This window comes from Muscardinus avellanarius, assembly GCF_963383645.1.
Source record: "Muscardinus avellanarius genome assembly, chromosome: 1".
Classification (NCBI taxonomy): Eukaryota; Metazoa; Chordata; class Mammalia; order Rodentia; family Gliridae; genus Muscardinus; species Muscardinus avellanarius.
This window is the reverse complement of record NC_137786.1, coordinates 159,179,426-159,206,155: the sequence shown is the minus strand read 5'-3', so window position 1 is coordinate 159,206,155 and position 26,730 is coordinate 159,179,426. Positions and strand designations below refer to the sequence as shown.

General features: G+C 44.8%; 1 protein-coding gene across 1 annotated transcript; it reads right to left on the bottom strand.

Annotated features, from left to right (window-relative positions):
• Positions 1-1,950: 1,950 nt before the first annotated feature.
• Positions 1,951-2,130, bottom strand: SMCO4 (single-pass membrane protein with coiled-coil domains 4; the record flags this gene model as incomplete). The annotated part of the gene is made up of 1 exon (XM_080712814.1): positions 1,951-2,130. One exon carries the CDS (start codon positions 2,128-2,130, stop codon positions 1,951-1,953), a length of 180 nt encoding a protein of 59 aa, XP_080568940.1.
• Between the last annotated feature and the right edge of the window lie 24,600 nt (positions 2,131-26,730).

Sequence of the window (26,730 nt, the reverse complement as noted above, 5' to 3'; positions counted from 1 at the left end):
ATAAAACTGAATACTACCTCATAGAGTTGTGCAAAAAAAAAAAAAAAAAAAAAAAAAGACAAGTTAAGATAGCAAGTGCTGAGATACTATTACTATTTATAAAGGAACTACGCCCCAGACACCGGACTTGGCTTTACAAACACACTCCTTTATTAATCCTCCCGGCAATCCTCTGAGGCAAAATGGCTTCATTTTTACATGAGGAGGTAGACTCAGAGAAGTTTTGGCAGCAAAGTCTGTGTGTTAAGAAACCAGATTTGCTCTAAAACCTCATTTTCTCCTAGATGTTTCACGTCCCTGTAAGTGACTTTAGCAGTTACTCAGACAGGGAAACCAAGGCTCAGTGGAGTTATGACCACAATTATGAGTGGTAGGATGGGAATATAGATGAGGCAATCCCAAAATACACACATGGGGCTCCTTCTACTAGTGAGAACTACTAGCAGGCTGTTCCTGCTCTGTCTGCACAGCAGCCACACTGGGCAGACAGCAGCCTAGAGAATGGCCCCAGATGCCCCACCCCCGCAATGAGCAGGTCTTTGGAGCCCAGGCTTAGTGTTTCCCAGCCCCACAGGCACTGAGCTTCAAAATAGAAGCGAATGAGGGGGAGAGAAAGAAAAACCTAAGAGGAAATTTATGCTAGTAGCCCTTGCATTTGATAAACATTTTAGTAAATCTCTTCACAGGGCCCCCAACACTTGCAGTGGCATAAAGAGGTACCAAGTCTCTCTCGCTGAGCTTGGTCTCAGGATCTGTGGACATCAGCTGCAGCCTTCCAGAGACTTGCTCTGTGAGGCCCCAAATCTCTACTAGCAGCAGCCTTGTGCCACCAGTGAGCGCACGATGAGCCGCCGAGATTAAAAAAAGCACTTCTCTCCCCACAAATCTGTCTGTAATCAGCAACAGCAGCGTGAAGACACACCCTCAGAACAGTTAACATGAAACTGACTTCCAAAGAGGCTGCTCCATCAGGAACCAGGACCTCAGGAACCACACAGCTAGAATAAAATGAGGCTGTGGTCCCGCAGGGCCAATTTGCATTGAAAACTCAGTTGGAATGCCAACAATTTGCATCCTTTCAACAAAGAACAAAAACCAAGCCTGACCTTTACCAACAGGACCACTTTGTGTTGCTGTTTGCAAATAAGGTATTTAAGTAGGAAAGGGCTAACAGGTGTAAAAGCACTTGTGGTCATATTCTAATTAGAATTCTGGCTCTGCTAAAACAACTTTGCTAAAACATGTCAATTAATGCTCACTTTCTGCCCCTCTCCAGATTCCCTCAATTAAAAAAGAAAAGCAAGAAATGCGTCCCTTCTCTAAAAGTGCTGAGTACCAAAAAGTGATGGGGGAGGGCTGGAGGATGCTGGGGGAGAAGGAAGTGGAGAAAGACCAGTAGGAAGCCCAGCAAAGGAACCCTAGACAGACAGTGCCTTCTGGCAAAAGAAGATAAACATCCAGTTTAAGGCTATCATCTCCTTTATTCAAAAAATAAATATTTCACTTTTGAGTCAACATATTTCAAATCACATTAAGCACAGAGAAGAAATACAGTCCCTTTGGAAATTGTGAACACATGTAGGAAGGTGGCATGTTCCAAACAATAGGGATGAGGTGAGCACTGATTCCAGTTGCTTCATGACCCAGAGAGTCCTCCTCTCACCAGGCAGAGCTACATATCGAATTTAGGAGAGAAAAAGAAACACACACACACACTGCTTTGAAGTCTGAAAGGCACATGAAGTGGACCATAAGGTGTATGGCACATTCACCGATAAAACGTTCCCTAATCCCTCCCAAGAAAAGTGGAGAAACTTTAATCAAGTCAAAGACCAGAGAAGACAGGGTGGTCCTGCACAGAGCTCAGCCCCATGAGCATCTCTGCACATGAGAGCCATCTCTCCCTGCTCCCCCTCCCGGCCCTGGGAGTCCGCACCTGCGGCGGGGCGCTCACTCGGTGACAGTGGGGCGTGTGGCCACATACACAAACACCACGATAAGGAGCACCACCACAGCCAGCGTGGGCAGCACCACCGTGGTGATCTGCTGCCGGGCCTCCTGCATGGCCTGCTTCCGCTCCTTCTTGTCCTTGGATGTCTCCTTCTTGGGCTTTCCTTTGAGCTGCCGCATCTTGCTCCAAGGATGCTAGGATGGGGTGTCCAGAGGGCTTGCTTGAAGGAAGGGCCACACTCCGCTACTTAAGCCAGGAAACCTCCTGTAGGGAGAACAACTACGATGAAGAAAGAATGGAGTAAGAAAAAAACCACAAAGTTAAAGGCAAATGTTGTAGGATAAATATTTTCAATGATTGACAGGGGCTGAGAACAACAGAGACCATTAGAGGCTCTAAGCCTAGAAGTAGCAACTTCATCTCTTTATTGAAACTCAGACACCTGCATTTAAACACGCCTAAGCACCTTCAATGTGCTGGGACCTGCTATAGGAACCAATAAGAGATGGAGGACTGGGTTCTGGCCTCTCACAGACACACTGTAGGGTACACTATGGAGTGCAGGCAGAGTGGAGACTGGGCCGGACCAACAACCCATGGTTCCCTTGTAGTGAGTTCTGTGGTTCATGGAGGTACTCAGGGCCTGGGAATGAATTAAAACCATTAAATATTAATAGATGTTGCTATAGAGCAACATCTCTAAGTCTGCTTCTTAGTTTTAAGCAACAGAAATAGACTTTGGCTGATTAGAATTGAGGACTTAAAGCCTTTAGCTTCTCACAGGCTCCCCAGAAAAGTCAGAGAACTTGGCTGAGAAAATACGCTGGACAGAGTAAATAAGGCGACCTAGGGGATGGGAGGGGGAAGAAGGAAACTCTCTAAAGCACAGGATGTATATAACAAATATATCAAAGTCAATCAATAAGCCAAGCATGGGTAGGAGGGATGGGGAGGGAATGGGGTGGGGATCAGGTATGGGCTAACTGGGTGATGTGTATATGTATGTCTCCACAAGTCTTTTATCCCATTAAGACATATGACTACAATGCACCAAAAAAAAAAAAAGAAATTAAAAAAAAAGAAAATGCCATGGACAAAGATTGTGTGTCCACAACTGGAGCACAACCTCAGCTCTTGGTGCATGGATGCCAGAGCCTCCATCACTGCCGCTGGACACAGGCACTGCAGCAGGAGGCATGAGCTGCAGCCACTGCCCCTGCAACTTCAGGATGACTTCATCACCACCTGGTCTTGGTCATCACTAGCTTATATGTGTTTGACCAGCCACACCTGCACCCAATATGCCCACAGCCTACCTCCCAACTCTTGTAGTAGGTGGAATAATCTCTAAATATAGGGAAGGAGCAGGGGTTGGATGCTGGGCAAAGATTTAACAACAAGAAAATTGTCCATTGTAACATCCTTAGTGACCAGCATGGTGTTGGTATTACGGATTCTTGGAAGCTTGGAAGAAGAGCACTGTATACCAACATCTCTCTAACAAAGAGACCTTTATGCCAGATATTTTGCGCCCAGTTTTTTCCCAGAGCAGTGGGTGGCCTATTACTGTCTCGATGAGAAAGATGACATTTGCACTTAAGTGACTCTGATAGGTGAATTCTGATTCATGGCTCAGTGGATTCTGAGCCAGGAAAGGTCTTGATGCCTTATTTAAGGGATCCCAATCTCTTCCCACTCATCTGGTGCCATATGGACCCCAAAAACTTTATTTGCATCATCCACATTCAGGCAGAGTTTCTTTCAGTGTGAAATAACTGATATTATTGGGCTAAGATGATGTAATGGCAGCCAAAAACAAATATTAAAGCAGCTCCATTTCGGCAAATATACAAATTCCAGCAAGAAATTAAAAATAGGTTAAAAAAAATACTCACTGCTATCGTTTGGATCTGGAACATCCCCCAAAGCCCATGTGTTGAAGACTTGATCCCCAGTCCATGAAGTTATTGAGAGGAATGGAAATATTTTATAGGTGGGGCCTATAAAGTGAGCAATCTTTAGGTCACTGAGGGCCTGCCCTTGAAAGGGATCATGGGACTCCTGTCCCTTCCTCTTCTCTGTCATGAAGTAACCAGTTTTTGTTTTTTAATATTTTGCACTCCCTTCATGATGTAGTACCAGCCCCCTACATCCCCTACCTGGGCCAAAAAGCAGTGGATTCACCTGATCAAGGGCTGAAACTTCTGAAATTTGGGGCCAAAATAAACCTCTTCTCTTTATAAGTTGATTATTTGTTAATAATGATGACTAACTCAGAAGATTCTTATGGAGAAATGGGGTGCTTGTTGTTATACCTGAGACACTTTTGAAAAGTCTTTTAAGGTGAATTTCAGGAGAAACTCGGAAAAGTTTGGAGAAGCAAGCTAAAGAAAGCTTAGAGTGCTGTCAGCAGAACTGAATGGGCCACTCAGGTGAGGGTACAGTTGATCAGAATGCTGAACAGAATACAGAGCAAGACTATGCTGATAGGATTCAGCCTGAATCAGAACACTCTATTGGAAATGGGACTACACTAACCCACTACACCACAGCAAAGAATCTATGTTTTTTCCATTCCCTGAGACTCTGTGCAAGGTTATCCTTAAGGGATGGACCAGTTAATATGGTGGAGAAAATTGTAAGGTGGCACAACAATCAGGCACTGACATGATTCCTATTGGATACTTCTGACCAAATTTATAGTGAGAATCAAAAACAGAGAGAAGCAGAGCAGAAAGATCTGAAAAATTCATAGGCTGGTTGGAAAAGCAGCCCCTTAAAAGGTACAGCCAAGGAGGTACAACTGCTAGAGAGATGAGCACCATTAAAAAGAAGCCAAGTAGCCAGATGTGGTGGCACAGGCCTATCATCCCAGAACCTGAGACAGGAGGATTGCAGGTTCAAGAGCAGCCTCTGCCACTTAGTGATAACCTGTTTCAAAATATAAAATAAAACAGGACTGGGGTTGTAGCTCAGAGGTAGAATGCCCCTGGTTTCAATTCCTGGCAAAATAGGAAAGATGCCTGGAGGGCATCTCAGAAATCACAAGGCAAAAACCATCAAAGGCTCATAGGTATGAAATGGAAATCTGTCTCAAAGATTTTCCGAGGCAAAGTCTACTGAGAAGAATGCCCTGGAGAACCATGTGTGCCCAGGACCACTCTGGAAATCATCTAGCATTCAGCCAGTAGGGCACTCAGAAGCCACCAGAGCCATGGTTTATGCAGTCTCAGGTACAGTTCCTGCTGGTGGGGAATGATGTTCTCCACAAGATACTGTTGTTTTTTTTTTAATTTTTTATTGGTGCATTGCATTCATACATCATATTGGGGTAAAAAAAAAAAAACTTGTGTGGACATACATGTACACATCGCCCATTTAGCCCCTACCCAATTCCCACCCCATTCCCTCCCCATCCTTCCTTTCCATGCTTGGCTTAGTGGTTGACTTGGATATGTTCTAGTACATTGTGCATTGTGTGCTTTAGAGAATTTCCTTCTTCTCTCCTCCCATCCCCTCATTTAGGTTGTCTTGTTTGCTCCTCTATAGGATTTCCTTTTTCATCCAGCGTTCCTCCTATGATCCATTTCTCCTTAGCTTTCACATATTAGGGAAAGCATTCGATTTCTTATATTTTGTGACTGACTAATCCCGCTTAGCATAATGATCTCCAGTTCTATCCATTTCCCTGAAAGGCATGCAGAATGCAAGACTGCGATTGCGGTGGCTTCTAGAGGCTTTCTTTTAAAAAGGCAGCATGTGGCAGAGTCAAGTCCCTATAAGCATTCTCCGACAGGGCAACTATGAACCTGTGAGAGCGAGGCAAAAGATACCGGGGAGATCCCATTAAATTAGGGATGATAGGGACATTGAACACCTGCTGAGGGAGGATGCAGGCAGTGTGCAAAGCCAGCCCAAGAATGGCCATGGTTGCTACTGAATCAGCAAAGCTGTATGGGCGGGGCTCCTCAAGTCTTTGGGAGTCCATATCCCACTATAGTGTGCCCCAGATGCTGGACCTGGTGACTTATTTTTTTCACATCTACAATAATTTCTTAAACAAGTAACAATGGTAAGTGCTGATAAAAAAGAAACAACTGATAAACTATTTCTGCTTGTTATAAATTATAATGCACCAATAATAGTATAAAATATATATGTACCTATATACATACATATAAACACATACACAAACACTATCTTTCTACTTATTCAATCTCCTTTGATTTCTTAATTTATAATGTGCTTTTATTGGTGCATTATAGTTTCACATCGTAATGTAAATCATGTTGACAATGACATACAAGCACACAGCACTTGGGAGGTGATTTAGAATTTAATATTTGTCTTTGCTGGGTTTCAGTCTTGCTTTGGTTTGACCCCTCCTTGCTATTTTTTTTGTTCCTTTTTTGTGGTACTGGGGATGCAACTCAGGGGGCATTCTACCTCTGAGCTGCACCCCCAGCCCTATTTTATTACTTTATTTTGAAACAGGGCTCACTAAGTTGCTAAGGCTGGCTGTGCTGTTCTTCCCTTTTTGAATGGGAATGTTTACCCTGTACATTTTATCTTGAAAGTACCTTTCTTTTTGCTGCTGCTTCTTTTTTTTTTTTTTTTTTTTTTTTTTTTTTGGTACTGAGAATGGAGCCCAGGGTCGTTCTACCTCCAAACTACATCTCCCAGCCCTATTTTTTATTCTTTATTTTGAAACAAGGTCTCACTGAGTTGCAAAGGGCTTCACTAAGTAGTAGCTGAGGCTGTCCTCGAACTGCAATCCTCAGCCTCTCAAACGCCAGGATTACAGGCGTGTGCCACCATGCTCGGCTTCTTTTTGCTTCTTTATAATGGCTCACAGATAAGAGTTTGCCTTGGGTCTCACAGGAGACTTTGGACGTGGTCTTTTGAGCAATGCATTTATAAGATGAACATGAACCTTTGTGAGCCAGGAGCAGAATGCTATAGTTTGAATGTGTAATGTCACCCAAAGTACAGCACTTAAGGCTTGATCCCCAGCCCATACCACTACTGGGAGGTGCTAGAATCTTGACAAAGTAGAAAGAAATAGAAGGTCTTTATCATGGGGACATAGAGAAAAACTGAAGGCTTCCCCAAGTATCTCTTTGAAATCTAAGGAACTTTTAGACCCACCTGAACTCAAGCCCCAAAGGTACCACTTACTGGCTAAATGGCTTTGAGCACGTCGCTTCACTTCACCAGGCCTCAATGCCATCACCTGAATGATGAGAACAATTTCTATTCTAAAGGATGGCTGAGGACCTGAAAAGGAAACACTTACATGCACGGAGCTCTGCCTGCCCACAGGGAGGTGGTGCAGGCTGGCTGAGACATCACCACGTGCCTGCCTATAGCCCTGGGCAGGCTTAGAACTTCTGTAACCTCAACTACCATCTGGGAGGGGTCACAGTGGTGCCCCTCGTCATGGGACTATAGGTCTCGGCATAGGGAAGGTGCCACTGAACTCGACCCAAGTGCCCTGTGAGTTAGACAGACAAACTTTAATATCCCCGCTGCAGTGAGGAGGAAATCAAGGGCCAGGAGCAAAAATGTCTTGCCAGTGGTCACCCAGTTGGTAAACAGTGCCCAATAGCTTCAAAGTGAGCAGGGAACAGCATCCTACAATCCATTCCTTCCCTGACACAGCCTTATAAAATTGTTTAAAAAGCAACAAGCCATTAGCAGCACTCTGACTCAGGCCATTCCCCCGTGGAGCTAATGGCCTGTCGGCCCCTGCAGCCGTCTCCCACAGGGCATCGCAGGCCTGGCAGGCAGCACCATGGGCCCCAGTGTTAACAAGCACCTGGCCATTCTGGCTAATAGTGCTGGGCCTGACTTCATCCTGCTCCTTCAGCTGCTGCTGTCTGCATCCTCCTACACATGTGCAGTTGACATTCAAAGGCACCAGGCTCCATGATGACCAGCTCTTGACATTTGTAAGATGCATTCAGAAATTCCCAGAGACTTGGGGGGGGGGGAAGCCTTGAGTTGCTGGGGATGGCACAGCTCTGGTCAGAATTTAAAGGGCAGGCACACAGCCCGAGTTCGGGGCTCTTCCCCAGGCTGTGATGAGCTCATCTCATCTGCGGGGTGGACAGCAGCGAGGGAAAGCATATCTCAGAGGAGAGATGGGAGAGGAGACCCCGAGATGAAAAGACAGTGGGGACAGAAGCTGAAGAGAGTGCAGAGAGGAGCCTGAGCCAGGAAGGGGCTGGCTTCCCACAGGAGTGAGGAATGAGATGGGAAGAGATGCAGGCAGCCTGGGGACAAATCCTCCAGGGCCTTGCAGGCCACAGTGGGGGTGTGGCTCTGTCCTAGGAGCAGCACAAAGTGCTTGACACAAGGAAGTACAGGTTTTACAAAGTTCCCCCTGGTTGGTCAGTGAGGAGAGGGCCCCAGGGGATGAGGAGGAAGACTTTGGAGCAATGAGGGGGCAGAGGATGGAAGTGGATTGGCTTAGTGGGGAACAAAGAAGAGGATGGAGTTATGTCCTAGAGGTACAACTGACAGGTCATTGTGACAGATGGGGCAGGACCAGTAAGGAAGGAAAGGGGCACTGAGGATGATTCTAAAGTTTAGAGCTTGAGCCAACTGGATGGGTGCATCCTATTTCACAAGGTGAGAGAGGGTGGGACATGAGAGGGAAGGGAGCGGAGGGGACAGTGGATTTGAGAATGAACATCAGATGTGCTGCTCACACCTGTGCGTGCGAGGATGCCTACTGGAAAACACCGTGATACCACCTGGAAGTACCCGAGAGGTGGCAGAGCGTGTGTCTGGAACTGAGCCTGGGCTGAAGACCCGACTTTGGAAGTCATCAGCTCTTGGACTAGGTAAGACCTCTGCGGCAAGGAAGAGATAGAAAAGGAGGCAGCGCTATACCCTGTCTATGGCATCCCAACAGCTACAGGTCAGGTGGAGACCTAGAGAAGAAGCAAGTAGAGAAGAAATACGAAGAGAATGTGGTGTCATGGGGACCGTGGGAGTCAAGAGGGTCACTGCTGGGAAAACAGCCAAAATGAAGACGAAGCAGCAGCTACTGACTCCGCAAAGCAGAAGTTGCCATGAGGGAGTTCAGTGAGTGGGGCAAGGGGTGAAGGGGGTCCAGGCCAGGACCCTGAGCGTGGCCTGCAACTGTTGTTTTGTTGTCTGAGAAGAGAGAGGAGCCTGTGTCAGAGGCGCTGCTTCCTTCATTGAGAAGGTTTGACATGGAAAAAAATGTCAGCTGAGCATCCCCGGTGCACGGCCGATTCCCATGCTGGCACCGGCACCTTCACATTTTGGCAGCTCGTGATAAATGGCTAGCGTGCCAGCACTCTGAATAGCTCAGGACAGACAGCTGGCTTGAAATTCAGCTGGAAGAGCACATGTGGCCAAAATGGGTTTCCTGACTGCCTTTAGATAATGAGGCACCAGAGGATGGCTGAGGGGTCTAGTAGAATGGGAGGTCACCCTGATGCTAAGAGGTAGGAGCAGGTATCTGTAGGGGGCGTGGTGAGAACACAAATGGACAGATGTGCCGGGCATGGTGGTGCAGGTTTGTAATCCCAGCATTTGGGAAATGGGAGACCTGAAGATCACAGTTTTCAGACAGCCTCAGCTTCTCAGTGAGGCCCTTTGCAACTCAGTGAAATCTTGTTTCAAAAAATAAAAAGACTAAAAAAAAGAACTTGTCATGTTGCTTGGAGGTAGAATGTCCCTAGGTTCCATCCCCAGTACTGCAAAAACAAAACAAAACAAAACAAAACAAATGGACAGATGTGCCTGGGAGAGAGGAAAGGTACCACCCAGTGCGGGGGTTGGGGGGCAGGAAGAGGCACCGGAGGGGCTGAACTGGGAAGTGGAGGCTTCTTTCATTTTTTAATGAAATGGCTTTGATTTCAAGAAGGTAAGAAACATGCTTTAATTGGACAATCACGCAGGCACAGGCACCAGGGAAGCCACCCAGTGGCCTTGTGCAGAAGTCAGTAGAGAAGCCAGCTGAGAGAGAGAAGATGAGACACAGAGGTCGGTGCCATGCTTACCGTTCCAATCCAGTCCCTGGAGGGCCCAGCTCTATAGAGGCTCCCTCCCTATCCTTAGTTTACTGTGACATTTTTATGTATGGCAATTTTTATGTATGGCAAATACTTCTTTGAATGGGAACTGGCTCTAGTGGGTCTCCATTCCTTACCCTGAACACAGCCCGAGTAAAATGACGACTCCAGCTTTACAGTGAGGGGCCGAAGTCCTGACACTGTTGCTAAATGAGGAAGCAGCAGAACCAAAGACCAAACCCACCTGTGTCTGACCCCAAAGCTTAGCAGTCACCATCCTCCTGGGCCCACCCCACATACCTTCCTGCCCTCTGCCTACTTAGGGGCCACTTTGTTACTTACCAGCCTCTTGCACAGAGGAAATACAAAGTGAAGCTGGCATGGCTCAGAATGACCCCTTCCCAGCAAGCAGCAGGGGCAAGACAGAAGCTGAAGCCACCAGTTAAGTTCTAACTTTATGACTGTGAGCACATTCCAGATGCACTACTGCCTCTAGCTCCCCTAACCTGGGAAACAGAAACGTCACAAATGCTTGCGTTCCGCCAGATTCTAAAGATTCTAAAGACACTTCACCTGCATGATGCCCCCGCCCACACCAATGTGAGCCCATGAGTGTTCTAGTACTGACCAGCACTGGTCTCCAGGGCTTGGGAGCAAAAGACTGGCAGGCATGGGGCAGGGGCACACACACATCCTTTGGCACAGAAATTCTGAGGTTTATAATTCTTCTTTGATTACTGCTTTACAGTCTTTTTCTATATAGGCACAAACAGATGTGACTGCACACGTGCTTAAGTCGATACATGTACTTTTTCCAGTTTGCAGATCATAATGTAGATAGTGTTGGATCGCATTAGGGAAACACCAGTAGGAGAGGTAAGAACATGGGCTGAGAACAGGCTGAAGCCTCCTGACTTTCCTTCTCTGTAAAATGGGAACAAAACAAAAATGAACCAATAAGAGCCTGCTTTGTAGATTTATTGAAAATTTAGAAGTAGCAAATTATCTGAAGTACCTAGTGTACTAATAGGCCATCCCAAATGTCCAAAAATTGGCACACAGAAACTTGAGAGGTTCGTCCAACACAGATGTACGTGAGGTTAGGAAATTCTGTTTTTTTGTTTTTTGTTTTTTGTTTTCTCCTTAGTACCATATAACACAAAGGTGATGGGATTCCCCTAGGTTTTTTTTTTTTTTTTCTTTCTTTCTATTTTCCTTAAGTTACCAATCAGCTATTGGGCAGATTTGTCCAAATGTCTGATGGGAGGTTGGTTCTGGCTACTGAGAGAAGTCTATTGATAGGATTATATGGATCACTCCCAACACCCATCATCCCAGACCTGATAAGCCCACGCTGCTCACTATGGAGGCTGCTCGCCATCTGTGGGCTACTGAGCATCTGCAATGTGGCAGTGGTCCAAAATGAGCGCCCTTTTGTATAAAACACACACCAGACTTTGAAGGCTTAGCACCAAAATAAAGACTATGAAACATCATAAGGCTTTGATATAAGATGACATGTTAGAATGATAATATTTTGGATATGTGGGGTTAGGTAAAATTAGTTTCGCCTAGTTTTCACGTTACTGGTTTAATTTGGCTACGAGAAAAAAAAAGTTTTAAATTCAATGAGTGGCTTGCATCCCACTTTCTCTGGACGGTGTTTGTGGTCGTCCCACCTTCCGCCCTCTGGAGAGCTTTCCACGTCACAGGCCCCGCCCACAATGGTGAGAACTCCCTGAGCCTTCCCAGCCCCTCAACTGGCTCTCTCAGCCTCATAGCAACTAAACATAGAATTCAAATAGGAAATTCCATAAAAATGAACTAGGTATTACTTATAAATATGTATTTTATTCTTACCACAGTCACACAAGATTGGTATTTTTACCCCTATTTTACATGATGAAACTGAGATTCAGAAAAGTATGCAGATTTGCCCAGGATCAAAGGCTAGAAAACCAGCACAATCTTAAATCCAGTGAAAACCATAATAAGCACACATTAAGTGTTTAATGAACTGGATGAGTATTTGCCCTTAACCCTGGTTCCAAGGCCCATCCATCCATTCTGTGCAACTATGCAGTGCTTCCCAACCACCCCACAACTAAGCACAGCAGCTACTGCTTTCCAAGTGCTCACTCACTACCTGACTAAAGCCCTCTGCAAGCATGCCAATCTCCTGGCATCCTTTACCCCCTTTACACAGACAAAGAAACTGAGGCTTAGAGCTGCAGAGCCCATGTGTTCAGGTAAGTGCAGCAGGGCCTCAAACCCAGCTCCGCCTGGCTCAGGAGCTGTGCTACCTCCTACTCCACATGGCTGCTTCCAAGTGTCAAGGACACAGAGACACAGATCACGAGTCCATTCCATTCCTGCCCATCAGCTCCAGAGGCTGAGGACACAGGAAAGGTGTGAGAGAGTCCACGGGCTTGTCTCACTCAGCAGCAGATAAAACCTGTTCCTTAAGATGGGCTCACCCTAATCCTGGAAGATACTGCTGCAAGCACAGCCCAGGCTGGCCAGCTGTCCCATGTTAAAAGATTCGCTGCATCCTCCTTGAATTCTCAGTTGGCCAGCATGCCCTGAGAAGCCCTAGGAGAAGTGCAGCTCTCTCTGCCTGTCCCCACACTGCCCAGAACTAACAGTACTGAAGGAGCTAAAGACGTCATTGGCTTCTGAAGGAGCGCCCACCAAGAACAGCTTGACCGGCCATGACAAGTCCATGTCAAGTCACTGTGGACTCTCAATTATGTCCCATTGCACAATCAGTGTGAGTCTAGTAGGCAGGCCCAGGGGACAGACTGCTGACCAGTGCTGTTCTCCTTTCTAAAGCACCAAAGCCCTCTGTCTTCAGAAAAAGATAGTTTAAGGTGCTACATAAGAAAATGGCTGCATTTTTCTTCTACTTCAAAATCAGGAGCACAAATGAATAAACAACACACGAGAAGGGATATGTGGGAAGAGCTCTAGCATCTCTTTTTGTAGTTGTGCTGCTACCATAATGCAAAACATGAGAAGGGCCAAACTACTCTGTGCTACACATGAGGAGCCCGGGGAGGTTGCCCCAAATTCAGGGAGACATAAATCTGCCTCGAGAGCAGCAGACCTGCGGTTCATCAAGTGTGCCTGCTTCGCTTTATGTCCCTGGTATTTAGCCATAATGGGCCTGTGATCACTTCACTCCAGTCGGCCACAGGGGGTGGGGGCAGGGGCTGGGCAGGCTGCCAGGAGAACTGTGCAAGATGAGGCTCCTGACACCCGCTAAGCACCTGCTGATAACATAAGTGCCTTCCCCAGGAACACACAGAGGAACAAACAATGACAGCCACGCAGTGGATGGCTCCACTGCCCCCTGCTGCTCACGGGCCACAGAGATCTGGGAAGCTCTACTACAGCTGAAGGCCAGTGTGTATGGGGGGGGGGGTGCAGGGATAAGAGCTACAAAAAGAAGCAGACAACACACACACACACACACACACACACACACACACACACACACCAAGGGTAAAAGGAAGAAAACATACTTTGGCAGTGGCAGCGACACTACTCCTAAATAAAAATCCAAGAACACAAAAGAACTTTGGGTGAATTGCTGAATAACACAAACATGAAAAGCTAGAGTTCTCAATATATTAGATAAGTGACAATTCTTTGGCACACTGGGGTTTGCAAAATGCTTTCCTGTGCATTATTCATTTCATCCTCATAGTAACTCTGTGTGGTACTTATTGTTGCCTGCGCTTAACAAGAAAAAGCAGCACATAGGGCAATTAAGTGCATGTCAAGGTTTCAGTACCATCCTAGCAATTCTAGGGTCTGACAAGTAATTTAGCCTCTTGGACCTTCAATTACTCTACTGTAACACAGGGATAAAAATGCCTGCCATTCAAATATTTTTTGAGCAGGTACTATACATTAGGAGTCAATGTTGAGGATGTAGCTGTGAACAAAACAGGTAAAAATGTTGCCTTCAGGTAAGGAAGTTGCCTTCATCCGCAGGGAATGTGGGGAGATGGGCAGCTAACAAAGGAATACTATCCATGTCAGATGATAACTTGAGGCATGGTGGCTGCACAGTTAGAGTAAACTGATGGAGGAGGGCTTCATGACAAAGCAACGCTGGACCTGAGATAGGAAGGAAGGGAGGCAATGATGTGCAGATTCTGGGAAGACTTTCCAGGCAGGCAGGGAGGCAGGCAGGCAGATGCCAGGCACTAGAGCAGGGCCTCCTGGCATGGCTGAGAAGCAGCAGAGGGGCTAGCAAGGGTGGAGAAAACAGAGGAGTGCGAATCAGAGTGGGGATGGGGCAAGGGCGAGATGGGAGCTAAGGAGGCTTCTGTTTACATTTTACAAAACCCCGTGTGGACAACTGATTACAGAGGGGCGAGGACTCAGGCAAGGAACTTGGTAAAGATGCTAATGACTTATTCGGATGAGCTGTGGTGGTTGGTGCAGGGTAGAAGCAGGTGTGAGGAAAAGTGGTCAGGTATTGATGATACTTTGAAGGAGTCACACCATTTACTGACAAACTGGAAATGGAGTGTGAAAAGAAGAAAACGAACCTAAGACTCTTTGGCCTGAGCAAATGGAGGAAGAAGAAGAGAGGAAAGTTGTGAGGGGGTAGCTGGGATGGTGGGAAAGAAGCTCGGACACAGCAGGTTTGGGAGCCTATTAGGCCTAGCAGACACTGCACTGGCAGCTGCTGGATGGATGAGCCTGCAGCTCAGGGAGCGCAGGGCTGGATACAGGACTGTGGGAGATGTCAGCAGGTAAGTAAAGCAAGAGGCTGGTGTCAATACACACGGGTTGTAGGGGGAGGACAAGGATTGAGCCCTGGTGCCATCCAGTGTTTAGATCGTGGACAGTGAAGAGGAATAAATAAGAGACTGAAAAGGGGTGTCAGGAAGGAAGGAGGAAGGATATGGTGTCATGGAAGCAGAGAAAGAAGGAGCTGCCCTTCTGACTTGGCCCCAGGGAGGTCACTGGCAACTATGAGAGCAGTTTCGGTGGATGGAACAAGGGAGTAGAAAGGCAGGGAGCAAGCAACCCTTCTCAAGACCTGCAGCAAACGAGCACAGTGAGGACTCGCAACAGCGTGCCTGGGCCAGATCCCAGTTCTGTGACCACAGTCAGGTCACTTACTCTTTCTATGCCTCAAATTTCTCAGCTGAAAAATGGGGATTAAGCTGTACCTAGTGAAATAAGTGACAAAAGAGCCTGGTACATATCACATACGATGAAAACTTTAGCTCTCAGCATCATCATCATTACAGGGAGTAATGGCAAAATAACTGGAAAGATAGCGGCTTAGGAGACAGGGAGAGGGAGCTACTGGAAGTCTAAAGAGAGAAGTCACAAAGCAACTGTCCAGGTGAAAACCCTCTACTGCTTTTGTACCCCCCACAAAAATTATGTGGCCTGCTGCTCAGAACTATCTGGGGACTAAGCTCAAGCACAGCAACTTTGTGTTTAATTAGTTGAGTTGAAGCAATTCACTCTTGGAAAACACAAAGAAAAGAACCAAATAAAACAGTAACTTGACTTTTTTTTTTCCCTTTTGCAATGCTGAGGATTGAACCCTGGGCCTTGCACATGCTAGCCAAGTGATCTGCTACTGAACTACATGCCCAGCCCAACAGTGACTTTTGAAACAGTTATACTATGCAGAAAAAAAACATAAATTGAAATTACAAAATATGTTTATTTACATGATCTACTACTTTATTTCATTTTTAAAATTGCTGGCAGCAGCCCAAATAATGACAATTTCCCTACTGGTCAATGAGGTGTGACTCACAGTTTAAAGCCATTGAAGTATGAAGACCTGCTACCAGTAAGGGCTGCAATCTCACTGTTTTAATAATACACTAAACGGTTAAATCACAGGCCTAGGTAAGGCTGTAAAAACATCAGGTCCAGAGGTCAGTATAATAAAAAGGGTACGAGATGTGTGTTGAAGAAGTACTAGATTTAGTTGTGGTTCGGGAAGACATGCCCTGAACCAATGGGCAGTCATTACAGGGAGCCAGGCTAGGCTGCCTTTGGGCAAGGAGCTTACAACCTCTATGAGATACCACAGAGTCAGAAAGATGAATGGGTCACTGCAGAAGAAATTCAGCAATTAGTTAAGAGAGGGACCCCAGGGTTGCTGACGTCTCTCTCCACTCTGACAGTCTTCTCTCCCTTGATGAATAGGCCGTTTTGAGAATGAAATGGAAGTCATATGTGTGAAAGTGCTCTGAAAAGTTGCAAGCTCTTCTAAGCCCTGTCACTTCTTAAATGCCAATTCTTTATCCAAAGCTATAGGTGCCCTCTACTTCATCAGCTATGCAATCAGGTACTTTAAGACAGCAGGAACTCCATGTAAGCATTGCTAATAGATTCCCTTCCTCAACAACAGCTTAACTCTATGGCAGCTCTACACTAAGACAAGGTTGGAAGAAGAATTCCTGCAAGCATGCAAGCCACTTAATGGCAAGTGCTTCTCCTGAAGGCAGCTCACGTCTAACTTTTCCATCTGAAATATGCAGAGGTGAGTGATACCCATCTCCAGAGGCCAGGTCTGGGGTGCAACCAGCATAAGAACAACATTTCATCTTGACTTCTCTGTTATCCTAAAATGTCAAGTAATCATCTATAACATTTGCCTTGTTTGCTTACAAGGCACACACTGGGATGAAGCTTTGCATGGCTCCCACTGATCCCTGACGACATCCTCATGTCATCAGCGCCACTGCGTCAACAGGCTCCTAGCCCGGAGGTGAGGGTCTGTGACTGTATAGCTGGCCCAGGCCATAGCCAGTAGGTGGTGAGACAGAGTCAAACCCAGGCAGTCTGGTTCCACAGCCTGCTCTTAACTATGAAGGTATGTCGGATTCTCCCCTCCAACAAATATTTGTATTTGTTTTACTATTCTTCAAATATCACTTCCCTCACATCTTTGGGTAAAATGTGACCCTCCGGGATGATGCGCTACATCCGCCAGGAGGCTCTGCCCCCAGCCAGGCGCACCGCAGGCACCCGGAGCTAGAGAAATGCCCCTTAGCTGGAGCTCGTCAGCACGCCTCATGTGTCTGCTGCCAGGCATGGTCTAGCATCCTTTTCCTTCCTAGACACAAACACAGCCCCCACGTTCTTCTAGGCCCCAACTTCATTAACAATCAAGATATCACAAGCGCCAGTTGTTTATAGCATCTTTAAAATGAAAAATTCATCTCTAAGCTAAATTATAGTAAGTTAATTACAGAGCCTGGCTGATGGCAGACACAATGAGAGAAAGAATGAGAGGCTGGCGGAATTGATGAAACAGCAAGAGTAACCACAATGCACTGAAGACTACACGCGTCTGCGCCTTCTTCCAATACAGAAATGGGGGACCCCTGGTCAGACGGGTCTTGAAGAGAGGCAGGAGAGCACTCTCTCCTGCTCACTTATTCCACACCTGACTGCTGCGCACCAAAGTGCCAGGGACTAATGGTGTGCGGATTAGCTCACTCGCTCACCGGTCCAATCATTCAGATACGTCCTGAGCACCCACCAGCTGCCGCACGCTCATTAACTGTTGTGGATATACGGATTGATTAATTGACTGGTCAGTCAGTCAGGTCATTCAGTATTCACCAAACAGCAGGCAGCCTCTATGTGCTAGAAGCTGTCCTGGTGGCAGTGACAGAAAAAGAAGCAAAAAACGTTCCCGGTCGCGTGGAACTCGCTTCAATGGAGGGACTTAGACAATAAAAACACACGTAGCCGGGCGCGGTGGCGCACGCTTGTAATCCCAGCATTTGGGAGGCTGAGACAGGAGGATCACTGTTTGAGAACAGCCTCAGCTACTTAATGAGGCCCTCTGCAACTCAGTGAGACCCTGTTTCAAAATAAAGAATAAAAAATAGGGCTGGGGGTGTAACCCTGAGGTAGACTGTCCCTGCGTTTCATCCGCAGTACCGCAAAGATAAATAAATGAATAAAATAAAATCAACACACATGTAACAGGTCAGAGGGCAAAGTGCTATGAAGACAGACACCGCAGTATGAGGACGTGCTGTGATAGACCACGTTAGAGGGCTGCCTCTCTGGTCAGAGAGCAGATGCCTGAAAAGCAGGAGGGAGCAGACTGGGATAATAAAAGAAGAGGGAGAACAAGGAGGAAGGAGGCCAAGATAGGAGCTGCCTGCATGGTTTGTAGGAACAGAAAGGTGGCCAGGGCAAGTGGAGCAGAGGGGGCTGACCAGTGAGTGAGAGGGAGAGCAGTAGTTGGGTGTGGTGGCACATGCTTGTAATCCCAGCTCTTGGGAGGCTGAGATAGAAGGACCATGGATTCGAGGCCAGCCTCAACAATTCAGTGAGACCCTGTTTAAATATTAAAAAAAATTTAGCCAGGCGTGGTGGCACACGCTTGTAATCCCCGCACTTGGGAGGCAGAGACAGGAGGATTGCACAGGTTCGAAGCCAGCCGCGCACGCTGGCTTAGGAGATCCTGTTTCCAAATAAAAATGTAAAAATAGGTCTGGGAGTGTAGCCCGGAGGTAGAAGGGCTTCCAGGAACCCCAGTACCACCACCAAAAAAATATATATATATTTTAAAAAGGGCTAGAGATGTATATTAGACAAAGAAAGCCCTTAACTGGATTCAATCCCCAGTACAAAAAAAAAAAAAAAATGGAGAGCAGAGGGGCTGAGATGATCAGTCCAGAAGAGACTTTGCAAAGCCTAATATTTGCAATTCACTGTCAGCCTTTGATTCCTGACAAAATTCAAAAATTCTGCAAAAGACAGGCAGTAAGTTGAGCTGCTATCAAATATTTACTCAGTGGCGTATCGATGTTATCTAGAGTCCCCTAAGAATGGATTTTGGGGGTAGAGAAAAAAGAATGACCCCACTGGACAATGTACTTGAGTGGCTGAAGTGGGTTTGTCGCTATCAGTGTGATAAATATTTGATCTTTAACTTACACATCCTTTTCTGTTGAACTTTAAGCTGATTTACCAAACTGAACAGTCAATGAGGACAGTTTGGGCAAAGGGCACAGAACATGGCAGACTTTGAGCACGGAACACAAGGTCTGTCAGTCTTGCTGTCGGTCCATCCCCAGATGCCACAGCCCTCCAGGCGGCCATGGCCTCAGTCCACATCATGGAGACGCTGCAGGCTGAGGAAACCCTGTCACCAAAGGGAAAGCTCATGAGGTGTCTACAGCCCCTCCTTCCCTCACGACCCCACCACTGCCGTCTAATAGCTCACTAAGGGCTGATCAGTCCCCTCTGCCCTGACTCGAGAGCCTGTATCCCATCATACCCCCAACTAAAGCAAAGACTACAGAGACACCACACGTGTACCTGGGTATCCTCTGCCCCTGGCCAGCTCTCACCCCAGTGCCTTAGCCTCCCCATCCCTCTATCTCCACACAGAAGGATTTCACTGACACCAAGACCTGATCTCAGTGCTCCAGCCTCTTCAGCTCCTCTCTGCCAAACAACCCAGCGCTGCGCTGCTGAGCCCAGCTCACCCCTGACCACAGCTCATGCACAGCCACACTTCTGTCTTCAAGAAGTAGAAGAATAAGGGACACATTTACCTGCTAAGTCTTATCATCTCTGCTTTAAGTACTTGCTGACTCCTATGAGCCCGTTCCTCCTATTAACGTTGCCCAAGGAAGAAGCCTGGAGTCTCTCAGAGCCCTCTCCTCTCTCTTGTGCCCCACATCTGACTAGTCTAGTCCTACCACCTCCTCATCCTACACCTCTCCAAAACATACCCCCTCCCCTCTCCAGCCCACAGTCATACAGCCCTCCTCTTTGTTCAGGAGGATTTCTGCAACAGCCTCCGAACCTATGTTTCCCTCCTTACCAACTCTCTCAAGCCCTGAGCAATGCAAACGTTTCTAAATCCTTCTAAAACCACTACCCATGTAGACAAAGGACACCACACATTTATTGCCCATCTTATACATTTTCTCCCATTACAAGCATAAAAACAACATGGTAAAAATGGAACACTCACTGTAGAAAGAGATGGAGATATTCATGTCTTCTTTCAAAAAGGGAGAAGGATGACTCCTCCCTCTGAACCTCATAACTATTTAAAAGTCTAATTACCAGCAGCCAACCTCAGCCACTTAGTGAGGCCCTCTGCAACGTAGTGAGACCCTGTTTCAAAAATAAAGAAAAAAAAAGTCCAATTACCAGAAACTTTTTAGATAAAAAATAGCCCTAGCACCAATATGCATTTCTCTATACTCCAGGGTAAACAACCAACCAAATCATGTTAAGCTAATAATAAGAAAGCTAAGCTAAAAGCAATTGATAATTAAACATCTAGAGTTCCAGCAGTTAGAAACTGCCATAAACGCAAGACCTCACTGACACTGCACTATAAGATTGCTATTCCCAAGACCTGCAGGAACTCCACGCCGAGTATCTGTGCTTAAGAGGGACCAGGAGCACACCACTACTGAGCACAGTGAAGCCCTGGCCTCCTGTGTCATCCAGAAACCCCAGAGGACTCTCCAAGGACTGTCATCCAGAAACTCCAGCAAGGCACTAACTTAACACCAATCACGTCTCAGTAACTTCACATCTTTGAGATAACTGGTAGCTAGCCTGGAGTCATGCTTTACACTTGGGAGTCTAGAATGTGGAGGCTTACATCCATAAGAACTCATAAAAAGATGGACAGAAAGTTCAGAACTGGATCATGGCCTTTCAGAGGGGTCTCAGGAGTACAGACCATCCTTACAAAATCTTTATTTTAAAGACAAATCTGGGACATCCGGGAAGATGGCGACCAAGAAAAGCAGCGTTTACGAGTCCTGCTAAAACTCGATCTCTGTTGCCACAAAATCAGTGATTTTCATAGCCGGAAAATACCATCAGCAGAGAAATAAAAAATGTAAACACAAGGGACAGAGAAAAAAAGACTAGAAGAACAACCAGAGACCAGAAATCAAGCCGCAATGTGGCAGCGGAGCCGCGCCTGCACCATCTTCCCTCACAGCAACAGGCTCCAGAGAGGAAAGGTAAAAAAGGAGCTGAAGTGAGTAGCTGCGGATCATTCCGGTGTAATTCGGCAGTTCTTTCAGCGCAATGAACGCCTAAAACTCCCAGTGGACAAGCTCATCACGCCTTCCAGGACTCAGAACAGAGCTCAAAACCAGGAAAGAAAAACGCCAGCCTCACGGCCAAGGACGTGGCAACAGCGCCATATTGCCAGCAGCTCCAGCCTCACGGCCGAGGGCGTGACAGCGGCGCCATATTGCCAGCAGCAACAGCGAGTTCACCAAGCCCAGCCACAGCTCCAGATCTGCGCGCACAATAACTGTGAGTATAATTGCGACCCCTAAAGGAGAAATCCCTGTACTGCACTCCCAGGGACTTGCGTAGCTTTGATAATCTTCTTGGGTCGGATATTTTACAGTCCAACCCAGTGAAGGAGTAGCAGTGGCAGAGATACCACACCCTAGTCACAGCTCCCCATGGGAAAATGCCTAGCCCGGCACCCCCACGGTCTCGCGCAGCCTCGACTAACTTACTGGGTAGAACACTTTGTGATATAACCCAGTAAAGGAGTAGTGGCGGCTGAGATTAAAACAGACTTGAGATACAGAGCACACTAAGTGAAGTCGTTGTGACCCAGGGAAGGCACAAAATTCTAAAATCATGGGAAAGAGGAACAACAATAGAGCAATGAATGGAAGATGGCGACCGAGAAAAGCGGGGCTTAAGAGCCCCGCTAACAACCAATCTCCATTACCACAAAATCAGCGCCTTTCATAGCCAGAAAACACCATCACCAGAAAAACAAAAAAATCACTAGTCTCCAGAGAGAAAGCGGACTGAGAACAGAGCTCAGAGCCACAGAGGAGATACACCGGCCTCACGCCCGAGGACGCGGCAGCAGCGCCATACTGCCGGCAGCAGTGGAAAATTCACCGGATGGCTACAGCAAGCCGAGGTGAGCCGCTGCGGAACAGCCAGGCGGAATCTTTCAGCGAAGGGAGCATCTAAAGCTCCCAGTGGCTGAGCTCAGCACACGTTGCTGGGACTCAGAGTGGAAATCAAAACCAAGAAGAAATATGCCAGCCTCACGGCCGAGGGTGTAGCAGTGGCGCCATATTGCCACCAGCGGCAGCAGCAGAGAATTCATCGAGTCCAGTACAGCTACATCTGCGTACTCAACAACAGTGAGTCAAATTGCGGGCCACAGAGGAGAAATCCCAGTACTGTACTCCCTGGGACTTGACCCAGTGGGGAAGTGGCGGTGGCACCATAGGAGAACGTGCAACCTGGCACCCCCCACAGTCTAAAGCTGCCTCTATTGACTCTCTGGGTCGGAGACTCTGTGATACAACCCAGTGAAGGAGTAGTGGGGTCTGAGATACTACTGACTCGAGATCCAGAACACCTTAAGTGAAGTCATAGTGACCCAAGGGAAAGAACCCAGAGAAGGCACAAACTTCCGAAATCATGGGAAAGAGGAAGAATACTGGAGCAATGAATGCCCACAACCCCACAACATCAGAACCCAATAAAACAGAAAATCAGAGATTTCTAGAAGATCAAATCAGGAAAATAACTGTAGAAATAATAGAGATGCTTCAAAAAGAACTCAGAGAGAGTCAAAAAGAGATAAAGGATGCAATTAATGAATTAAAGGCCTCAATTCAAAGCACAAACAACCGATTAGACCACATGGAGAACAGAATCTCGCTCTTAGAAGATGATCATTCCAAAAATGAACGCATAGTTTCTAATCTAGAAAAAAATATCCGACAGCAGGAATCTGACATTGAAGAAATATGGGCCCATTTTAAGAGAGCTAACCTAAGAATAATTGGAATAGAGGAGAGAAAAGAAGGTGAAACCAAAGGGTTCAACAATCTCTTCAAGGAAGTAATAGCAGAAAATTTTCCAAACATAGAGCAAGAGGTTGATACACAGGTCCAGGAAACTTATAGAACTCCCTTTAGACAGGATCGGAGAAGAGGATCCCCATGCCACATAATTGTCAAAATGACCAATGTGGAAGCCAAGCAGAGAATCTTAAAGGCAACAAAAACAAAGGGCCAAGTGACATTCAGAGGCAAGCCAATTAGAATCACTCCAGACTTCCCAAACCAAGTCATAAGAGCCAGAAGGGCTTGGAGTAACATATTTCAAACTCTGAAAGAAAACAACTTCCAGCCAAAAATTTCCTACCCAGCAAAACTTTCTATCAAATTAGATGGAAAAATAAGAAGCTTCCATGACAAACAGAAACTGAAGGAATTTATGTCTTGAAAACCAGCACTAGAGAAAATACTCAGAGAGATTAACTACAAAGAAGAAATAGGTAACACACACCAGAACCAGAGAAACAAGATTTTCCATCCAACAGACAACTAAGATTGGTTATCTGTGGAGATTCATTATTTATGTTAGTCTTTTACCTATCTCTAAATTGTATTGTTTGCCTTTATTGTTGTTAATTTTTAGGATGTCTAGTTGGAATATTAATATACCTTCAGATATAGCATTTGGAAATATTTTATCCCATTCTATTAGTAACTTTTAACTCTGTTTACATTGTCTTTGGATATACAATATTTTTTTTATTTTTTAGGGAGTTTGTATACTCTTCTGTTGCCTGTGCCATTGAAATCATATCCAAGAAATCACTGCCAATTTCAATGTTGTGAGGTTTTATGACCCAGATTTTCTCCTAAAAGTTTATAGTATTAAGATTTATATTTAGGTCTTTTATCTATTTTGAGTTAATATTTGTATATGGGATTAGGTAAGGGTCCAACTTTATTCTTTTCCATGTAATTATTATGTTTCAACAATATTTAGTTAAAAGATTATTATTTCCACCACCAAATGTTCGTGGAAACCTTGTCAAAAATAACTTGACAATATAGGGAAGAATTTAACTCTAGGCTTGTATTTAACTCCAATGGTTTATATATCTGCCTTTAGAACAGTACTACACTGTTTCAATTATTGTAGCTTTATATGGTTTGAAATCAGAAAATATATATCTTCTAGCTTTGTTCTTTTTCCAAGATCGTTTTGGGTATCTAGAGTCCATATTCCATATTAGGATAGATTTTTTTTCTGAAAAATAAATATATAAATATATGATAGTTTCACCTAAAAATAATAGAAAAAATATTCTCTGATAAGAAAGAAAGTAAAAAGAAATATTGAAATGTTATCTTTAAGTCATCAAAAGCTTGGTATCAGACAAATGAAACTGTTATGGGAGATTATCATTTTTAATTTTGGATAAATTGCTATAATACTAGATGTCAACCACTAAGCCAAGCATGGGAAGGAGAGATGGGGAGAGAATGGGGTGGGGATCGGGTGGGGGCTGATTGGGCGATGTGTGCATGTATGTCTACAAAAGTTTGTATCCTATTATGATGTATGAATACAGTGCACCAATAAAAAATAATAATAATTTAAAAAAATAGAGCAATGAATGCCCACAACCCCATATTATCAGAACCTGATAACACAGAATTTCAGAGATCTCCAGAAGATCAAATCAGAAATAAAACTGTAGAAATAATACAGGACTTTTGAAAAGAATTTAGAGAGAGTCTAAAAGAAATAAAGGAAGCAATCATTGAGGTAAAGGCCTCAATTCAAAGTATAAACAATCGATTAGACAACATGGAGAATAGAATCTTGCTCCTAGAAGAGGATCACTCCAAAAACGAATGCATAATTTATAACTTAGAAAAAAAAATCAGAGAGCAGGAATCTGACATTGAAGAAATATGGGCCCATCTTAAGAGAGCTAACCTAAGAATAATCGGAATAGAGGAAGGAAAACAAGGTGAAACCAAAGGGATCAATAATCTCTTCAAAAAAAATAATAGAAGAAATTTTTCCAAACATAGAGCAAGAGGTTGATACACAGGTCCAGGAAATGTATAGAACTCCTTTAGACAGGATCAGAGAAGAGGATCCCCACGCCACATAATTGTCAAAATGACCAATGTGGAAGCCAAGCAGAGAATCTTAAAGGCATCAAAAACAAAGGGCCATGTGACATTCAGAGGCAAACCAATTAGACTCACTCCAGACTTCCCAAACCAAGTCATGAAAGCCAGAAGGACTTGGAGTAACATATTCCAAACTCTGAAAGAAAACAACTTCCAGCCAGCAAAACTATCTATCAAAGTAGATGGGGAAATAAGAAGCTTCCATGACAAACACAAACTGAAGGAATTTATGTCTTCAAAACCAGAACTAGAGAAAATACTCAAAGAGATTAACTACAAAGAAGAAATAGGTAACACACACCAGAACCAGAGAAACAAGATTTTCCATCCAGCAGACAACTAAGCAAAGAATATATTCATGCGTTTATAGGTTAAAATCTTTGGAGATTCATTATTTATTTCAGTCTTTTACCTATTTCTAAATTGTATTTCTAAATTGGATCATTTGCTTTTATTGTTGCTAATTATTAGGATTTCTATTTGGAATATTAATATACCTTCAGATATAACATTTGTAAATATTTTATCCCATTCTATCAGTAACTTTTAACTCTGTTTATATTGTCTTTGGATGTACAATTTTTTTTATTTTTTAGGAAGTTTGTTTATTCTTTTGTTGCCTGTGTCTTTGAAATCATATCCAAGAAACCACTGTCAATTTCAATGTTGTGAAGTGTTATGACCCAGGTTTTCTTCTAAAAGTTTATAGTCTTAAGATTTACATTTAGGTCTTTTATCTATTTTGAGTTAATATTTGTTTATGGTGTTAGGTAAGGGTCCAATTTTATTCTTTTTCATGTAATTATTACTTTTCAATAATATTTAGTGAAAAGATTATTATTTCCTTCACCAAATGTTCTTGAAAACTTTGTCAAAAATAACTTGACCATATATGGAAGAATTTATTTCTAGACTTTTTATTTTACTACACTAGTTTATATATCTGTCTTTATAGCAGTACTACACTTTCAATTATTGTAGCTCTATAAGGTTTGAAATCAGAAAATGTACATCTTCTAGCTTTGTTCCTTTTCAAGAAGATTTTGGGTATTTAGAGTTCATATTTCATTTTAGGATAGATTTTTTCTGGAAAAAAAAAGTACAATAGTTTTACCTTACAAAAAAAGAAAAAATATCCTCTGGTAAGAAAGAAAGCAAAAAGAAATACTGAAATGTTATCTCTAAGTGATCAAAAGTTTGATATCAGACAAATGAATTTGTTATGTGACATTATCAGTGTTACTTTTGGATAAATTGCTATAATATTATATGTCAACCACTAAGCCAAGCATGGGAAGGAGTGATGGGGAGGGAATGGGGTGGGAATTGGGTAGGGGCTAACTGGGTGATGTGTGCATGTATATCTACACAAGTTTTTATCCCATTATGATGTATGAATACAGTGCACCAATAAAAATTAAAAAAAATAAAGACAAATCTGATCCAGTAACTCCCTATCACAAAAGTCTGCAGTGGCATTCCACTGCCTGTAAAATAAAATTTCAACCCCCCTACTTAATCTGGTCCCCAAAAAAAGGTCTGCATACCTGGCTCCTGCCCATCTTTTAGTGCTGAGGCCCTTATCAACGTGCCTCCCTCCCTCTGGTTTTTGGCTATGCCTCGTTCCTGCTAACCTCCCCCGCCTCCATCTACGCAGCATCTAAGATATACCTATGTACCTCTTCCTTCTCAGCCTCTCCTTCTGCTTAGAAAACTCTTAAGACCCATCCCAAGGGTC